The sequence below is a fragment of the Pan troglodytes genome, chromosome 16 (assembly GCF_028858775.2).
Source record: "Pan troglodytes isolate AG18354 chromosome 16, NHGRI_mPanTro3-v2.0_pri, whole genome shotgun sequence".
Classification (NCBI taxonomy): domain Eukaryota; kingdom Metazoa; phylum Chordata; class Mammalia; order Primates; family Hominidae; genus Pan; species Pan troglodytes.
This window is the reverse complement of record NC_072414.2, coordinates 84,229,680-84,248,216: the sequence shown is the minus strand read 5'-3', so window position 1 is coordinate 84,248,216 and position 18,537 is coordinate 84,229,680. Positions and strand designations below refer to the sequence as shown.

The 18,537-nt window shown below is 48.2% G+C and overlaps 1 protein-coding gene across 1 annotated transcript in view; it reads right to left on the bottom strand.

Annotated features, from left to right (window-relative positions):
• The window catches only part of ST8SIA2 (ST8 alpha-N-acetyl-neuraminide alpha-2,8-sialyltransferase 2), a 70,273-nt gene that overhangs the window by 16,398 nt on the left and 35,338 nt on the right, over nt 1–18,537 (bottom strand). The window contains 4 exon segments of the mRNA NM_001037300.1: nt 3,009–3,302; nt 9,306–9,563; nt 13,541–13,669; nt 17,801–17,863. Of these exon segments, the coding sequence (NP_001032377.1) occupies nt 3,009–3,302; nt 9,306–9,563; nt 13,541–13,669; nt 17,801–17,863 (744 nt within the window).

The following is an 18,537-nucleotide window of genomic DNA, read 5'->3' as shown; positions in this document are numbered from 1 at the left end:
GACTCCAGAACCATCTCAAGAGTTTCCTCCTTCTAGGAAGGAACGATATTTAATATTTAAACAGTCCACGAGATGAGGGTTGCCACTGCAGACCTACTCTGACAGGGATGAAGTGAAAACATGGTCCTGAGAGACCAACCTCTAGGATAAAGTATGTAGCCCCATTGAGCCCCGTGTCCATATGGGGATCATTCTGGCTCCATCAGACACACATGTGGCTGCTCCTTATCGAATGTCTCTCTCGGGCTTTCTTGGGGGCAATGGGTTTTCCCTGTTGATACCCATCTTAATGAGACCAGTGTTGGTCACAGGCTTGGGTGACCACAGTCACCATGAGGACAAGAATCCTTTGTGGGTGGCTCAGAGGGCTTCCCAGGGTCACACTGAGTTATGCTAAGTCCCCAGTGAAGAGCATCCTGATGCCCCTCAGTCAGTGGGGAGTCTGTACACTGGGCTCCCTCACGTCCCTGGTGATCTGCCATGTGGTTGGATGGGCAATTGGGTATAGGGCCTGACCCCAAGCTGGGAGGTCAGGAGTGTGGTAGGATATACATTTGTAACAGGCATCTCACACTTCGTATGCTCAAGAAAGAACTCCCTTCCACAATGCCCCCAAACATGCATGGGCTTCTCTAAGCTCTGCTATCACAGACTATGGCACCGCCACATTGTGCTTGTTTGCTTGGGCTTGTTTGCTCAAACTCTAATTCTAAGAGTCATCCTGGATTTTTCTCTTTCTCTCCCCCATTATGGTCCTTAAATAGAATCCACCGGCAAATCCTGCTGCCTTTACCTCAAAATTTTATAGCAAATCTGACCAACTCTTAGATATCCCATGCCATAATCCTAGTCTAAGCCATCATTATTTCCTGCCAGAGCTATTGCAGCAGCTTCCCAACAAATATTCCAGCTTTCATTCTTGCTGGAGGGATCTTTTAAAGACACAACTCAGGTCTTCTCCCTCACCTCCTTCACTGCCCCTCAAACTTAGAACCAAACCCAAACTCTTTACCATGGCCCACAAACATATGTGCATTCTAGCCCCTGCCTCTCTCACCAACATCATCTCCTTCCCCTTTCTCCTTGCTCACTCTGTTTCAACCACATTTGTCTCTTGGTTGAACCTTGAACACACCCTCTTACCTCAAGGCCTTTGCACTTAAGGTTCCCTCCACCTGGAAGGTTCCTACCCCAGATCTGCACATGGCTGGTGCTGTTTTGTCCCTTGAGACTTAGCTCAAACCAACTTCTTTCTAGAGAAGAGTTTCCTGATAGCACCATTTAAAAGTATCTTATTTATTTGTTTACCTGTGATTTATCTTTCCCTATAAGAAAACTTAATTGTTAATGAGATCTGAGATCTTTATTTTATTCACTACTGTGTCTTAGTGTATAGAACAGAGCCTAGCGCATAGTAAGCACTCAATAAATATATGCAGAATGAATGTGTGTAAGTTTTAAAACATGTACACAAATTGGCACTTTCCCATTGAGAGGCAGGATCTATGTCTACTCCCCTTGATTCTAAGCTAATTTAATGACTAGATGACTAGTAGATGATAATAGAAGTGACACTATGTGGTCTAAAAATGTGATGCAGCTTCTGCCTTGGTCTCTGGGCCACTTGTGCTAGAGCCTGGACCACCATGTACACGTCTGACCACTCTAAGGCTACTATGCTGTGAGGAAGCCCAATCTAGCCCATGCGGAGAGATCATTTGGAGAAACCCTAATATAACATAAAGAGAGAGAGATGCATGGTCAACCCCAGCTGCTTCAGCCCCCCACTGTTTTACTTCTAGCCAGTCTGACTGCACCTGACCTAAGAACCATCCAGGTGAGCCCTTCTCAGATTCTTAGCCAACAGAAATTGTAAACAATATAAAATGGATGTTGTTGTTTTTTTAAGCCACTAAGTTATGAGATGATTTTTACTGCAATAGATAACTGGAAGAGAGTGAATGAATGATTAATATTAAACTATTTTTCTTGTGGCTGCTATCATGGGCACTAGTAAATTCCTAGCCAATTTACTGATCCAAGTGCCAGGGAGATCTATGCCAGGTCACATGAATGGGAGGAAACAAGGAGGAGATTGGGAACTACTACTTGCCATCCAGGTTGACATGGACTTCTTGATAGGAATAGTTCAGACCCTCCTCAACATTTCCTATTTGTTTTCCTTAATTCTTGGAATCTCTTTCCTGGAATTAGAGATCCAGGCCTAACCAGGAAAATCCTTACCTAATTAGTTACATCAAAACTCTTCTTAAAGAGAGTGGATTCCATTGCTTTAACTCTCCCTATCTCTTTCGTATGCCTAGGTAAAGTTCCCCTCCATCTTAGAGAGAAGACCTTGTGGACAAAAACATATCCTAAGAGACGCTCCTTTGAAGATCTCAGCCCAATCAGTAAGATGTGCTCTGTAGAGTTAGAGAATATTGCACTGAGACATAAAGATAGCGATGATTGATGATAACATTAAATGTTTCTACCGAAATTTTACTAGGCATTTCACATACATTATCTCATTTAGTCTTCACATCCTCCAATGTTACCATTCCCACTCATATTTCCCTGAAGAGGCAACTAAAGTTTAAAGAGATTAAGGTGAATTACTTGAAGTCAAGTGCATCTGATCCTGATTTTCTTGAAAATCACACACCTGGGATGGTATGTGACTTGCCAGCCGCCATCTCTCCTCCCATGTTCATGGCATCTGTTCCCACTGAGCCTCAAGACAGCCCCACCCCCAAGATCATTCTCAACTCAGCTCTCTAGGCAGGCACTACCCATTGGTCAAAATTGGCATGCCAGATGAAACCCACTTGCCAAACCCCCTCATCTCTCAAGGAATGGAGGCTCAGAAAGGCCAGGTGACTTGCTGAGGCCATCCAGCAAATGAGTGGTGGAGCTGGGATGGAAATGCACCTGGGAAAGGGATACTGCCTACCAAGAATCTCCCACACTTAGTGACGGTCCTACTGGCCTGTAGGGAGGCCGCTCACCCGCGAACAGCGTGCAGCAGGCGCAGCGAGGGGTATGCAGTGCGCACGTTGACGTGGTGCTTCAGGATAAGCTCGTTGACCCACTCAACACGCTCCTTGCCGCCCCGGGCCATGAAGGCAGGGATCCACAGGATGCTGCCATTGAGGCTGTGCAGCCGTTGCAGCAGCTTCTCCCGCCATGTGGCATTGACCAAGTCCTCAAAGGCCCGCTGGATGACCGAGGGGTTCATGGTTACCAGGTCTGTCTTGAGCCCCACATCCCGGGCATACTCCTGTACTGGGGCCAGGTTGCACCTGCCGGAGAAAAAGGCAACATGATCCTTTTGGGAAAGCTGAGACCCCTTCTTCTGTTTAACTGGATCCCATCCTTTGCCTCTCCTTGCTTCTTTCTCATCCCCAAACAAAGACCCAGGGCATCTCTCCACACTCACAGGCCCCTCCCATCATCCTTTCTCCTCCTTTTTCTGCCACAAAGGTTTACTGAGTTCATATCGTGTACCTAGAACTTTGCTAGACCCTGTGGATGTAAATGCCTGTCTTCTGGAGTTCAGGATCTAGGAGAGGAGGAAAGAAGCAAGTAAGCCAGTCCTCAGCCCACAAGATGATGATGCTGTTGCCAAGAGTGACCTGGCCCATTAGGTGACAGAGTGAGGGATCTGAAGGCAGACTCCCAGGCTCTAAACTGGCTTGGACACTTTCTACCTGTGTGAGTCTGGGAAACTTGCTCAACCTCTCTGTGCTTCCTGAGACCTTCCATTACTTTAGCTATGATAGAGATCACAACAGCATCCCTCCCAATGATTAAAAGAATTGCTACATGCCCAGTACCTAGAACACTACTGGATATAAGAGCTTGATAAATGCTAACTGTTGTCATCGCTCTTACGGGAAGGAGGAGTGTCAGGTGGACTTCCCTGAGGTGGTGACCACTAAGCAGAAGTCTGTTAGTGGACAAGGTACACGAAAAGAGTGCTTCTCCAGTTTGCCAAGTCAGAAGAATCACCCCAGGCGCTCGTTAAAAATATAGATTCCCCGGTTCCTCGGCTGGAGATTCTGATTCAGCAGGTGAGCCTAAGCATCGATACCTATTTTTCACAAGCTCTTCCTCTTCAGGTAGTGTTATAGCCAAGCAGGTTAGGAATACCATGCTAGAGCACTGTAGGCACAAGAAAGGCATCCAAGGGCAGAGAGGTGGGAAACAGCATGGGTGTTTACGGAAAGGCAAGTGATTTGATGTGACTGGAGCATATTGTGTGGAGGAGATGGGCTTGGGGAGGCAAGCAGAGTGAGATATCAAAGGACCTGTGTGCCAGGGACTTGGTTCTGAGGGCAATAGGGAGCCACTGAGGGTTCTGGAGCAGGAGAGTGACAGGGACGGTTTAGAATTTTTGGCCACAATTAGAAAGCAATGAGATGAAGTTGCAGTATGGATTGGAGGGGATGGATTTGGGTACTGGAGGGCAAACTAAGAGGCCACTGCAAACTCATGCTGACAATCAGGCTGCCTGGGTGAGCAGCCTCTGCTATTTAACCTGATGACTTCCTTGTGGGAGACCCGGCCTGGGTGTGCACACCTGGGTTTCCTGCCTGTGCCTGGGACTGGGATGGCAGCAGAGGGCACTGCAGGGGAGGTCTGGCTGCTGTCTGGCACAGAGGATTTAATGGTGGAAAAGCCCTTTGACCAGTGAAAATAAGTCTGAGAAATCCAGTTAAGAGTGTAAAAATAGAGGCTGGAGACATGAAGACAAGGGATCACAGGTCATCATCAAACGAAGAAATCCAGGAACGTACCATTTATCCTCCCTTTAAGCAAGGACTTTCCTTTTTCAACAACTGGGGAGAAAAAGTGGGTTAATCAGAAAGAAAACTAATATTTTTTGAGCCCCTGGTGTGTGCCAGGCACTGACTGGTCCTTTAACATAGGTCAGCTCATTTTTTTTGTGACCCAGTTTTAATCACCCTCCTGTCACACAGGAGGAAATGGAGGCCCAGTGTGTGAGAATCAACTTGCTCAAAGGCCCGGAGCTAGAAAGGGAACCACCAGGAGTCAAGATCAGGTATATTTGACTCAAAGAGCCTGTTTGTGATTTCAGACTGAACCCCCTAAAATATCGCGTCTTCCCATCCCTGCCCCTAGGCCTTGCTATCTTTGACTGTGGCTAAACATTGTAAGCAGATAGGATTGCCCTGGGTCAATTCACCTTCAGGAGCCCTTGCCACAGGCCTCAGAGACTGAAGTGTCACTGCAGCACATCAGCCAGTGTGGGGCTGCTCTGGTCTCAGTTACTTTTATTGCCTTGAAACCCGGCTGAGCCAGGCTTCCAAGGCCTTCCTGAGGGTCCTGGGGCCAATTCTAGGCCAAGCTCTGGGTCCTGAGAGCAGGGCCAAGTGGACTCCATGCAGTTCAGATGGATTGGGATCAACCATGGGGCAGGAGGGGCTGTGAAAGAGGCAAGGAGAATGAAGGGGATGTGGCACCTGACCCTGGTGGCTCACGAGGGGTGAAGCAGGAAATATACTCCCAACTGCAATGTTGGCCAGTCTGGGATGCCACCTCCTGGAAGATGCTGTGGGTAATGGGAACAGGGGCTGTGAGCTCCTTGCAGGCAGGCCCCAGCCCTCATTCAGTATAGGACTCGGCTCACAGTAAGGGCTCCATACCTTACCTGCAGAGACACAAGAAGAGGCAGGCAGGGATGGGCTGTGAAGTCCAAGCTTTTCCAATGACTGTGCCTCAGTGAGGATGCTGGGTTGGGGGAGCTCTGCCCTAAGTGGACTGTCTAGATGTCTTCTTTCCCCACCAGATGTGAATTGCTTCATTTAGTTGAGAAGGAGGCGTTAGGAAGGGGTTCAATCTGATCTAGGCTCTCTTTTGTCCAACAGTAGGCCAGGCCTCCCAAAGTGACTTCTGAGTGGACTTGGCTCCGGGCAGGAGAGGAGTCACTCCCTTCCAGAAACCACCACACCCACAGGTACACATTGAAGAGTACTCTGCAGGGTGAGAGAGGCAGCTTGGGCAGGCTCTGGAGGCCAACTACCTGGTCCACTGCCTGGCTCCAGCCCTCACTAGCTGTGTGGCATTTGCCTCTCTCTGCCTCAATTTCCTCACTGCAAAGCCAGGATAAAAACAGAGCACTCCATACAGAATAGTTGTGAGAATTAAATAAGTTAATAAACATGAAGTACATAGAATAGCACCTGGTACGTTCAAAGTGGCCAAAAAATGGTAAGGGATAACAGTGATGATGATGTGGTTTATCCATGGAAGGGCATTTGTTCATCAGATTCTCCCTATGGAAGAAGTGCGTGTGTGTGTGTGTGTGTGTGTGTGCATGCACAATGAAGTTCTGTTCCCCAAACATCTGGGAACTTATACTCTGCACACACGATCCCAGATAGACACAGTGTCCTCAGCCTGGCACTGCAGGATCATGGGGCTCTCCTGGGCCCAGCCCCTCAGACATTCCCAGCAGCACTTTGTGCAGCTGACGCTTGCTCGAGCAGTGCCCTGCCGGATCCATGCATCTGCCTTCTTGCTTCCACACCCCTCTTCATGCTGTTTCCTCCTCCTCACCACTTTCACTGGTCAAAGGCAAGCCACACTCCAATGCCGCTTCTGCCGGAAGCCTGCCTTGGACTCCCTAGGAGGCACTAGGTTTTGCAAGATCGTTGCATTTTGCGTGCCATGTGTCCCACCAGGACTTACAAGCTTGTGTTCCCCACACAGAGTTTTCTGAGAGGGGGTGAGGTCTTGCGTGTCTTTGTGTTTCTCCCACAGAGGAGGTAGGGTGAATGGATTGAAGACTTGGATTGGCAGAGACAGAAATCTCCATCAGGAGCTTCACAGTGTCTGCCATTCTAGTAAAGCCACATGGAGGCCCTCCTCTGGCCTGGCACAGCCTTGTACGGGAGGCCCAGAGATGGACACAGCCACTCTGCTCTGGAGGAGCTCACCACCTGGGGGTGAGGTGGGTGGAGTGGAGACAGAGTCCATGGGGAATTAACACTTAGTGTCCCTGTTGTGTGGGAGAAACCATCCCAGGCGTATTCACATATGCCGTCTCATTTAATGCTTGCAACATCATGCTCTCTTTACTGTTAGTGTGGGGCTTTGGCCTGTAGGATATTTCCAAGTGCAGGGCACGGAATAAACTCCTAGATGGGAAGAACCCAGAGGAATAGTCCCAGTGGGGTGGAGGAGCTAGTGCCACTGCTGGGTATCGTATCCCTGATGTCAAACGTAAGTCTGTACCCAGTGGGGCTGCATAATCTTGTCCTAAAACACCCCTCAGGTCCACCCCAGAGACACATGGGAGTTTCAGAGCCATGGACATAAGCCTAAGGGACAAAGAACAACTGTACTTTTTGAAGTAACTTGCTCCTTGGCATTTTTGATCCATATTTTCCAAGTATGTGTGGACGGGTGTGGACATGACTCCCAGGAGTGAGGCAGAGCACACCCTGGCTGCACCTCTCCACGTGCAGTCACACACCAGCAGTGGCGTCCCCTGGGGTGCTTGTTAGAAATGCTGAGTTGCCGGCCACACCCTAGACCCCAAAAACTCTGCATGTCAATAGGCCCAGGTGACTCCTGTCCATGGTAAAGTCTGAGAAGCACTGGGCTAGAGCACAGACCGTATTCATAATGAAAGAACCTCAAGGCCAGCCAGTCCACCCAGCCCGTTTTACAGATGATAAAACTGAGGCCCAGAAAGGCAGAGAGATACACTCCAAGTCATGTGACAAATGGGTAGCAGAGCCAAGGCACAGCTTTGGACTGTGCGCTGCTGACTATGTGAAAGGGTCCCAAAAGGAAACTGTGGCCAAAATCTGCCTCTAAAAATTCCTGGGTCAGGACTTCATGGGGTGTGTAAAGCTCACTGTGGGGACTCACGACTTGTGACAATGGAAGAGGCATGGCTTACATGTGTGGCATTAGGTCAGACAGCCACCCCCCCCCCCCCCCGGATACTGCTGGGCACTCCTGGAGAGGATCCGACCCCTTGGGAGGAGGCCTTGGCCCCCACACACTCACCGTTAACACCCACCCGTCACTCCTTCTCCGGCTTCCAATCAGACAGACCTGCCACTCTTCCTTCTTCCTTTCCCCTCCCCTCACCCTCCCTCCACCAGTCTTTAGGCTAAAGGGCTTTGAAAAACAGGGACTGAGCTGTTGGATATGCCAGGCCCAGACAGACCTGGCAGAGGATGACAAAACTCTGGCTGCCAGGCTGTGGTAGTGTTTCAATCCCAGAGGATGCAAGAGTAAAGACACGGTTTCTTCCCATGTCCCAAGGTTTAGGGAACTCTACAATAGGGCGGCTTCCCAAAGCCCCAGGACAAGGCTGTCTTTGCCTGGAGTTGGTCCCCACAGAAATATGAGAACGTTTGCAGTTCTGCCAGGGCTGGGGAGCCGGCTGAAATGAAACTCGAGGCTCCGCGTGCCCTAATTTTGACCGGGAGACAGCAAAGCCTTGTTTCCATGACTGTAGTGGGTTGGGGGTCAGGTGGCAGGGCCATGGGCAACCTTGTGTGCAAATGTCCCAGGCAACTGGAAAATGAGAGCTGATATTTTAGAGAAAATTATAGTCAGGTACAAAATTCAAGTTTCCCTGTTACTCTCGCACTTTCCAGATTTTGAGAACAGGGTAATAAAGTCACTAGTAGGGCACCCCCTCCCAAGATACTTACAAGAGTTTTGCAAACTTGAACCAACAACTGGCCAGCCCAGGAGATTTTCTTACCAACATTTTGTACCAGGCTCTACCTCAGGGGATCAGCAAACTTTTTCTATAAAGCGCCAGGTAATGACATTTTTGGCTTTGCAGGTGATATGATCTCTCTGTTGTGACTCTGCAATTTCACCCAATGACTTAACCGTGCCCAGTGACTCCACTCTCCTTGTAGTGAGACAACAGCCATCAATGATATGAAAACGGGTGGCATGGCTGTGTTCCAACCAAACTTTAGGCTGCAGGCCAGCATCTGCCCATCTTTGCTGTGGATCAGTGATTCTCAACCTTGGCTGTAAATCAGAATGACCTGGGCTCCCTGGGTTGCCTGCACCCCTGCCACGCCTCTCTTCCCCTCTCCTCCATTGATTTAATTGGTTTGAGGTACATTCTGGACATTGGAGGCGAAGCTCCCCAAGTGATTCTGATGAGCAGTCATGGTTGAGAGCAGGGGCTAACTCCACCAGGGCCTCTTGTTTCAATCTCTTGGGACAGCTGGCAATGCTCCACTGAAACACAGCCTGCCCGCCGCTCTGGCCCCAGAGTGCCTGCTGGGGCGTGTTACCTGATGACGAAGCTGTGGGCGTCAATCTCCTGCCCACAGCCGCTGTTCAGCAAGACCCCTGAGTTGCCCACGATGGCACAAGTCCCAAAGTGCTTATTCTTCAGTGGCGAAGTCCTGGGGAGGAGCTCGTAGAGGTTCTGGGACACATTCATGGTGCTGTCTCGATCGAAGATGTAATGAATAATATCTCCAGGCTTCAGGGTTCCCTTTAGGACAGAAATGTCCTTTTCAGCATCCAAGAACTTTAAAATTTGCTTCCTGTGAAAACCAAACATGCGTGAGGAAATTCTCCAGGGTGCCAGCTGCCCTTTGCCAGCCCAGCTTTTCCTATCCAGGGTCGCCCTGCACGGTGGCTGCAGCCCAGCAAACACGCAGAGTATGATGAGAGTTCAGATGCCCTCGAGAACAGGTTCCAGGCAGGGATGGCCAGAAGTGGCCCAGAAGCAACTATGGTGGTGGCCAATATGGGGGTTGCCAGGGTTACACCCTCTTCCTTTGCTAGGTGAAAACTGCCCTGTGGAATCACTCCATTAGGGCTGGAGTGAGCTCCTCACAGCGGGCCCCAGAAGGAAGGGTGGCCCACCACCCCAGTTTCCCCAGGACTGCCTGGCTCGGGCACTGAAAGCCCCACGTCCCTGAAAGCCCCACAGTCTGGGGCACACCCAGACATTTGGTGAGCTTACATTACCCTCACTGTCTTAGGGGGATTTAGGGCCATCCTCTGACAGGGATGAAAATGAATGGCTAGGTATAAAATCTAAGTTTCTCTGCTACTCCCACACTTCCTAGATTTTGAAAAAAGGATAATAAATTTGTCTAGGAGCAGAAAGCCAGATGACAGGCGCCTCTCACTCCTTACCGGCCCATTTTCTTCCACGGAAGGTTTCTCTGGGCACATTGCAAAGGGGCTTTCTGGGGGGATGGATACTGTGACGTGTATGGACACTTTCTGCCTTTGAGACACTGAGAGGATGGCCTGCCATCCTGCAAGCTGGAGCACGTCCCCTTGCTGCCCCCTCTAGTTGCTCTCTAGTGTTTATGGGGGGATTGTAAACATGGACCCCTCCCAGTTCCACGGAGAAGGGCTCCTTTGCATTGTTTCAGAACGAAGCACAGCTCTCTAGGCTCTGGGGTAGCTTTGATTTAGAGAAAGTTCTCGAATCGAATCATCTAGCAAAGCACAAAGAAAGGATGGAGTGGGGTCAGGAAAGGGATGGGTGTCCTCTTAGCCTTGCCAGAAAAGCTTTACCTGAAACCCACAGCCTTCTGCCAAGGAACCTGAAAATCCTAGCTGGGAGTTTTACTTAAAGAACTGTTTAAATCACCCGAGATTTTAAGAAATGATTCCAGTCATAAAGAGAAAGGAATTGAGTACCTAGATAAGCTGAAATTAATTTCATATTCTGCTGCAAATTCCTATCTAGAACAGATACAAAGATGCTGTTCTTTGTTTTCAGAGTCCTGGAGGTGCAGAATTTTCATGCACTTTGCAAATGTTAGACGCTGCAGGATGGCTGTCCCATCTCGCAGATAGTAACACTGAGGCCTAAAAGCCTGCTGGATTTGAGATGTTCACAACCTATGGTACGTTCCAGTAGGCTGCACATTCAGTCACTTGGGGAACCTTTAAGTATTTCAAATTTCCAGGCTGACATGTGAGAAATCTTGATTCTGAGAGTGGCCCAGTTCTCAGCATTGCTCTCAAAAGCTCCCCGGGTGACTTTAACGTGTGTCCAGGTTCAAGAGCCTCCGGGGCAGCCAGGGGGCAGCTAGAACACTTGGTAAGCTCGGCGCTTCTCATCCATTGTCTTTCCTTATTGATGACCTGCCTCTCTTGCTATCATGTAGGGGAAACCACCCTTGTAGAATAATTCGTATCTGTTGATGGAAAACAGAGGCACTGTTTTTATTTACTGTACTTTACCAAGGATTATATGACTTGACAAACTAATATAGTTGGGAAATTGCTGAAACCTTTGCAATTACTTACCCCAAAGCATTTAAAAACAAAGAGAGCCCCTAGAAAGCCCATAAATAAACACCTCTGTGAGTGAATTAATTTCTAACTAATTATGAGAAATTACCATCAATTATTAAACATCATTCCAAATCACTTGCAGAATCTTTTATTATGCATAATCTTGGTGATTAATTGAAGCTGGAGGAAATTCTTTTTCCCTCTGGGTAAAGGTACATTGTTGCTGCTGAAGGGACTGTGTTTGCAGGGTCTTTATGAAGGACACAGTCTCGTCTTCACAAGGGGTGGGGGAGCTATTTCTCTATCCAATGGTTGGAGAAAGGGACATTGGGGACCATGGGTAGCTCATACTGGCAGGAGGATTTCATTCACGGTGGTGTAGTGGGGAGAATGGTGACCCCCTCTAAAATATATGCCCACCTCCTAACCCCTGGAACCTGTGAATGTGACCACATTTCAAAAGAGCATCTTTGCGGATGTAATTAACTTAAGGATCTGGAGATTAGATCCTGGATTACCCGGGTGGGCCCTAAATACAATGACAGGTGTCCTTATAGGAGACAGAAGAGAAGAAGATAGAAGCACAGAGGAGAGGGCCACGTGAAGATGGAGGCAGGGGTTGGAGTTCTGCGGCCACCAGAGGCTGGAAGCGGCGAGAGGATGGGTTCTCCCTTGGAGCCTGCAAGGGGGTGCTCAGAATTGTGGCATCCAGAGCGGTGCAAGAATAAATTTCTGTTGTTTTAGGCCACTGCCACGTTGTTGGTAATTTGTTACAGCAGCCCTAGGGAACTAATGCAGTTGGGGTTGCCGACTCCACGGTGTCCCTGATCAAAGGGGGCGGTTGTTAGGGCTTCGTGAGGGGGATGGAGGGCCACCAGGAGGCCTCTGAAGAGGCGGTAAGTAAGGAGTGCAGGGTGGCAGGGAGTCAGCTAATTCAGATGGTTTCTCAGCTGCTAGGTCCCCAGAGCTCATGCCTTTCAATTCCCCAGCCCTGCACAGGTCCCAAAACTAAGCTTCAAGAACTAGGGTGCAGAGGCATTTCCATTTTGACAGTGAGCCTTGTGGAGGGGGCAACTCCCTGCTCTGTGTGGTGACATTGCTGATGGCTGCTCTCCTCTCTCCCCATGGTATGGCCTGGGATGGTCATCAATCATTCCCCGTCTGGTTCTGCCTATCGTCCCAACCTTACCCCCTTATTCCTTGCCTCCTGCTTCCTGCTCCTGCAGCACTGTCCACAAGCACCAGATCACAGACTCTGTGCATGTGGGAAGCAGCTTGGTGAACTCCTAATTATCCTTCAAAACCCACTGCTCCTGGCCAGCCTTTCCTGGCCAGTCTTCTTAGTCCTCTTACAAAATGAATGACTCTTTGCTCAGTTTGGCCTGTTTATTTCCATCTATGTGTAAGATGCAGCACCACCTCATGTGTATGTCATACCACGCTGTCTTGTCTTTGCTTATATTCATGTCCCCAGCTAGCATGTCTGATTCATGCTAGCACTCCCGGGGCCCCAGCACGATGCCTGGAACTGAATAATTGGATTATACTTACAAATATTTGCTGGGTCAATCATGGCTATATCTAAGCTAAGTGTCCAAAATGCCGAAGTTGTAATTCCTTCTCTACAGTTCCCCATTGCCACTACCCGATGATGGCTGCAGTGCTCTGAAAACATCACTCTGCACAGATCAGGACGAGAGCTGCTCTCTGGCTAAACAGACCTCTGCTTTCTGGTCGGGTGTCATGTCAGTTCCTGGGTTCTCCGGATGCCCCTGTGGCTCTAGGTTTTCATTTTCACGTTGTTAGGGAGGAGCAGCCTATACAAGCCCAAGGCCTGAGGGAGGGAGCAGCTCTCCAGGAACAAACTGGAGGACTGTCACTGAAAGGGGATGTGACTCCCAGGCAGACTCCAACAAGTAAGGACTCTTTATGCCTGGGAAGAAGCAGCCACCTGTAGCCTCCACTGCCCAGATTCCCTCTGCTGCTGACCCGAGACTCAAGGTTTGCTGCTTCTAAGCCCAGAACCTCAGCAGGTGTTCCTGCCACCGCCTGGCCCCAGTCGCCACATACACAGGCTGGGCCGCTAGGCTTGTCTCGGGTTTTTATTTCCGATTGATCACTTACAGATGAAACCTGCCTCAGTGGGAGGTAAACATTTTATTTCTATCCTGACTTCTTTAGATGACGAAGAGCGGCAATTTGCCCGTGTATGCTCAAGACCAAGTCTACCTCTTGTCCTGTAGGTAATTACCAGTACCTGATCCTCAGAGAGAGCGTCTGGTTATGTCTCCATTTGGACGAGGCTGGCTGGATGTTGTGCTTGATGCTTTCATTACTTCTGTCAACAACAGCTGGTGATGAGGAGCCGTTTATTACAACTTCAGCTCTGGAAGGAAAAAAAAAAGAAAGAGGGTAGACACGATGTGTTAGCAAGCCGACGACAAGTCTAATAGTTTTGTTTTTGCACGGGCTTGAATGTAAACTTCTCCAGAAGAGCAAAATTGCAGTTATTACCTGAGAAGAGAAGGAAGTCTATTTATCTTCCAGTAATGCAGAAACTCTGTCCCTAAGGTATAACCTACATACATTGTTGGAGACAGGAAGGAGGGTGATAAACTTATTTTTCTTCCCCTGCCCCTAGTGATTTTTTTTTTCCTGGTAAAACCTGGCAGTCACTGTCAGAAGAGTAATATTTCTTATTCAAGCTATTGATAAGAAACTCTACAAGGAGCAGGTATATGAGCAACAAAGTATCAAATGATGGGCTTACAAACTTAAAAGAGAAAACAAGAACTCATACCAGGACAAAGTAATTGTAGCCTGTGGCTTCACCCTCCTCCCTGGCAGCCCCATCACTCTCTTGAGGGTAATTCTGAGATATGCTCCTTGAAACATGGACCTTGTTACACCGTCATCTGTGCTGTGTCTGTCCCTCATAGGAGATTGTACGCAAGGGATCTCCCACATTCATTTTATATTCCCTAATGGTCTAACATAGCGGGTGCTCAATAAATAAGTATTGTTGAATTTAGGTTGAAATCGATCCTGGGGGAGCCTCGAGTGAATGAAAGAACTGGCTGGTTTATACTCCCTGGGTGGATCACGATTCTGGGTAAACACCCCCTTTCCATCTGACTCAGGAACACCAGGTATTATAGGACTGGCTTGAATTCAGAGGCTTGAAATCTATGCTAGTAGGTTTCTATAAACTAGGTTACAATTCTATCTTTAAAGGCAGTGTAAGAGTTAGCCGCCTTGTTGCCGGATGCACACAGATATATGTGGGTCACATCCAAAGTTCTTTTTGTCTGTGCTGACAGCAGATTCTCCCAGTTAGAATAAGTGGATTTGTGATGACACATTCTGAAGCTTTAAAGAGTTCAAACCAAACATCTGTGTCCTCTCCATTTATCTTGAAACAGCCCAGTTAAAAAAGATGAAATCCTGTTAGTGAGTTCTAAACCTGACGCTCCACTTTGACTGTTTTCTTTTTTTTTTTGGAGACAGAGGCGGGCTCTGTCACCCAGGCTGGGGTGCGGTGGCGTGATCTCAGCTCACTGCAACCTCCACCACCCAGGCTCAAGCAATTCTCCTGCCTCAGCCTCCTGAGTAGCTGGGATTACAGGCGAATGCCACCACACCCGGCTAATTTTTGTATTTTAGTAGAGATGGGGTTTCGCCCGTTGTCCAGGCTGGTCTTGAACTCCTGACCTCAGGAGATTTGCCTGCCTCGGTCTCCCAAAGTGCTGAGATTACAGGCATGAGCCACCACGCTTGGCCCTAGTTTGACTTTTGCAGGTAGAGAAGGACTTCGTTTAGGGGTGCATGTTGTCTCACACATTCCCTTCATGCACCCACCTCCATTCCTCAATATTTCTGACTCCTTCTGGCTGATATCACTTCTCTTGAATTCAAATATCTGTAACTTCGCAGAGGATAGAGAATTGATGAGTTTTGAGTAAGGCAGAGGAACTCTTCCTAGCATGCAGGCTTAAGGGAGCTTCCGAGAGGGTACACAAGACCTAACCCTTTGGAATTTTTACTGTTTTCATGCAAGACGCAGAGGGTACAGTGGAAAGATTTCATAAGCTGTGTGACTGTGGGTCGATCGCTTTACTTCTCTGAGCCACAGATTGCCTATTTATAGAAACAAGGTGTAGAAGAGCCAGATATCCATCTCGTGAGGTTCTGGAATTTTCAAAGGAGCACCGATGTTTCTGGCATGCCCCACTGGCTGCCACCTCATGAGGCTCTAGCAGGAGCTGGCATTGCTGCATCCTTTTGATACCACCAACTTCTATGCAGAACACAGGCAGGGGCACTGACCTCAGGGACACAGAATTAGCGGCTTCACCGCAGCTTTGTTGAAGCCTACCTCAGTAGGCACGCACAACAGAAATGCTTTAATGTTGGTGATGAGGAGTTATCGCACTAAGAGGCTAGCTGACGTACTCATCAGAAATCAGTGACTGGGCTCTGGTGTCTCATGGCTTAAGGTGGGTTCAGTCTAGGGTGATGCTTCTCAGAGACTGGGGCACACTGGATGGCACTAGGCTCAGGAAAGAAGGAGCTGCAGAGGAATTCTACCGTGGATGCCTGGAGAGAGGACCTGCTCGGAAACCTCCAGGAAAGGTTTCCAGACTTCTCCTGGACACAAGATGGCAAAGGTTGGAAAGGGAGAGAGATAAATGCTGGTGTGGGTAATGGTGAAATTCCATTTCTCTCTCCACTTTCCAGGGTGAATTTGGATGGCATCCTGCATAGCCCATCATGGTCTTAAGGGATTTTAACCTGGCTCAGTTTCAGTCTACCTGGGGGACTTGGAAAAGTCACTTCAGATTTCTAGACTCTGCCTTCTTATCTGTAAAATAAAGGGGATGGATTAGAAAACTCCAGGGTCCACCTCGGTTCACAGGTTTTACACGCTGTATGCTGCACAAACACGTTGGATTGGTGAGTTGAGATATTCCTTTTCAATGAATGTGTCCTCCTGTTTCCAGTCCCCTCCCCCATTTCCAAAATGACACTAGAGGTACATTTCAGGCTTAAGTTGCTTCACCTCCCGACTCCTGAACTTCACTCCCAGTGACCTTCTTTTCATGCCACAGATATATCCACAGTGGTAGTAACAAGCATCAAATAAGTACCTTTAACATATCAGGTGTTGGGTTAGATAGATTCTTACATTTGGTGGTTCTAATCCTTAAACACTCCTCATAGAAGACACTGCAGTATTATTCTAATTAAACGGGGAAGCCAAGGCTCAGAGGGGTAAAATCACTTGCCTAAGGCCCTGGCTAACAAACACTGGGGCTGAGGCCAGGGCTGCCTGGCTCCCAGGACTGTTTTTTTCCACTTCTCATACTTGATTCATATGAGACTGTGGCCCCTCAAGCTACCACGAGGACTTGGGCTTCAGGGGCAGGATCTTCTTTCTCCAAAATGGGGCATCATTTCATAATAGAACAGAGAGAGACTTAGGAGCACATGGCCTTCTTTCTTTCTGCCATATTCACATTTCACCTGGCATAACACGGGCTTCATGCATAGCTCCAAGGTGGCTAAGAGGTCATTAGAGAGCTAGAAGCAATGATGTCAGGGACAGAGGGAACAGTTTCTCGAGTCAGTCATGCAGGGTCAGGGACAGATGTACTTCACAGGTCTCATACAGAAAAGAGATCTAAAAAAATATGGAAGGGCAAATAATAGACCATCCTCTGCATCATATGGACCTCTTATTCCCACAATGACCAAAATAGGATATTTAGAAAGAAAAACAAGGCCCTGATTTTGAGTAGTAGCCTTTGTTTACATCATATAACTTGGCACTTCCTTCCACCGCTCCTTAAGCTCAAGCTTATAAGACTACAGGCCATAGCTATGGGGCACTTGTCATTGATGGAGAATGGGGACTCAGAAGCATGGTGCAGCCACAGCCAGGGGCAAGCCTGGGTTTGCGCGCTGTCCTGCATCAAGCTGTCCCCTGGCAATGACTGTTCTGCACCATTACATGAAGTAGAAACACTCTTTCAGAATTTGGAGCGTACGTTCAATAATCAGGGTTAACATTACTGTGTTGACGCCCTAAATATTTTAAGAGGTCTCAGCAAACTTCCCGAATGCTTTATTTTCCATCTTAACCTCCTGGACGAGCCATTTACCACAATGAAATTGAGTGAAAATGCTGGTTCCCTTCAGGGTCTCCGTTGCTCAGCAAACATGCAAGTTTGAGTAAGCTCATTGGTGTCCCAGGCATTACAAAGTGGGTGGGCTGTTTTCCAGAAAGTGACTCTTACCCATCTGCATTTTCCATCTCTGCAGCCTCTAGACCTCGGGCCATTTCATGTGATCTTCCATTGACAGCTCCCCCCAAAAGTGATTAGGCAAATGCAAAGCCAAAGTGAAACGAAACAGATCTATTTGCTAAGTAAGAAGGGCACCATCCAGCAAAGAAGAGAAGCAGATTAATAGCTGCCTTACAGCAAAAACAAATGAACACAAAATCTAATTTACAAACCTATTAGATTTGCTATGTAAGCTGTTCACAGCTGATCTGATTGTACCTCTGCCTCCCGAATTCCTGCAAGACAAAGGAAATGCATTATTTATAAACCCAGCTCATCTTTGCAAAGCCCTCTTCAATTGCCAGGACTCCCATAGCCCACCTGGAAAACTACAGAGGGTGGAAGAGACCTCATTCTGGACTCTGCAGAATGGGCAAAGTCCTGGCCCCAGACACAGCCCAAACATTTTATAGGGTGTGGACCTCCTGGATCCTCCCCTGCCCCTCTCCCCACTTGAATATTGTTCCAATTAGTAAGTACCCAGGTTCTCACTTGAGACCCTCATTTAAGACAGCAAATAAACTCCCTGGGGATTAGTCTCCCCTGGTGAATCCCACAGGATAGCATAATTCAACATGACTCAGCATCTGCTCTAGCATGACTCAGCACCTGCTGGCTGTCTTCTCTTGCTTTTACTCACATGTAGTGAGCTGTTGTCCATTGCATTCTCTCCAACTTTGAGACACCAGAAATTCAACAGAGGCAGCAAGGTTAACTCAACAGTGCCTCCATTCAAATGTGATCACAATTTGCTCTTTGGTGGCAAAAGAAATAGTATTAAGTGGTGTCACTCTACTGGGAAGTGAGAAGGGTGTATGTGAGTCATGAGATCCCTTGTTTCTTCCTCTGTAGGATAGGCTTTTGAAGTAAAAGCACTCTAAGGCCCTTTCCAGCCCTACACTCTATTCGG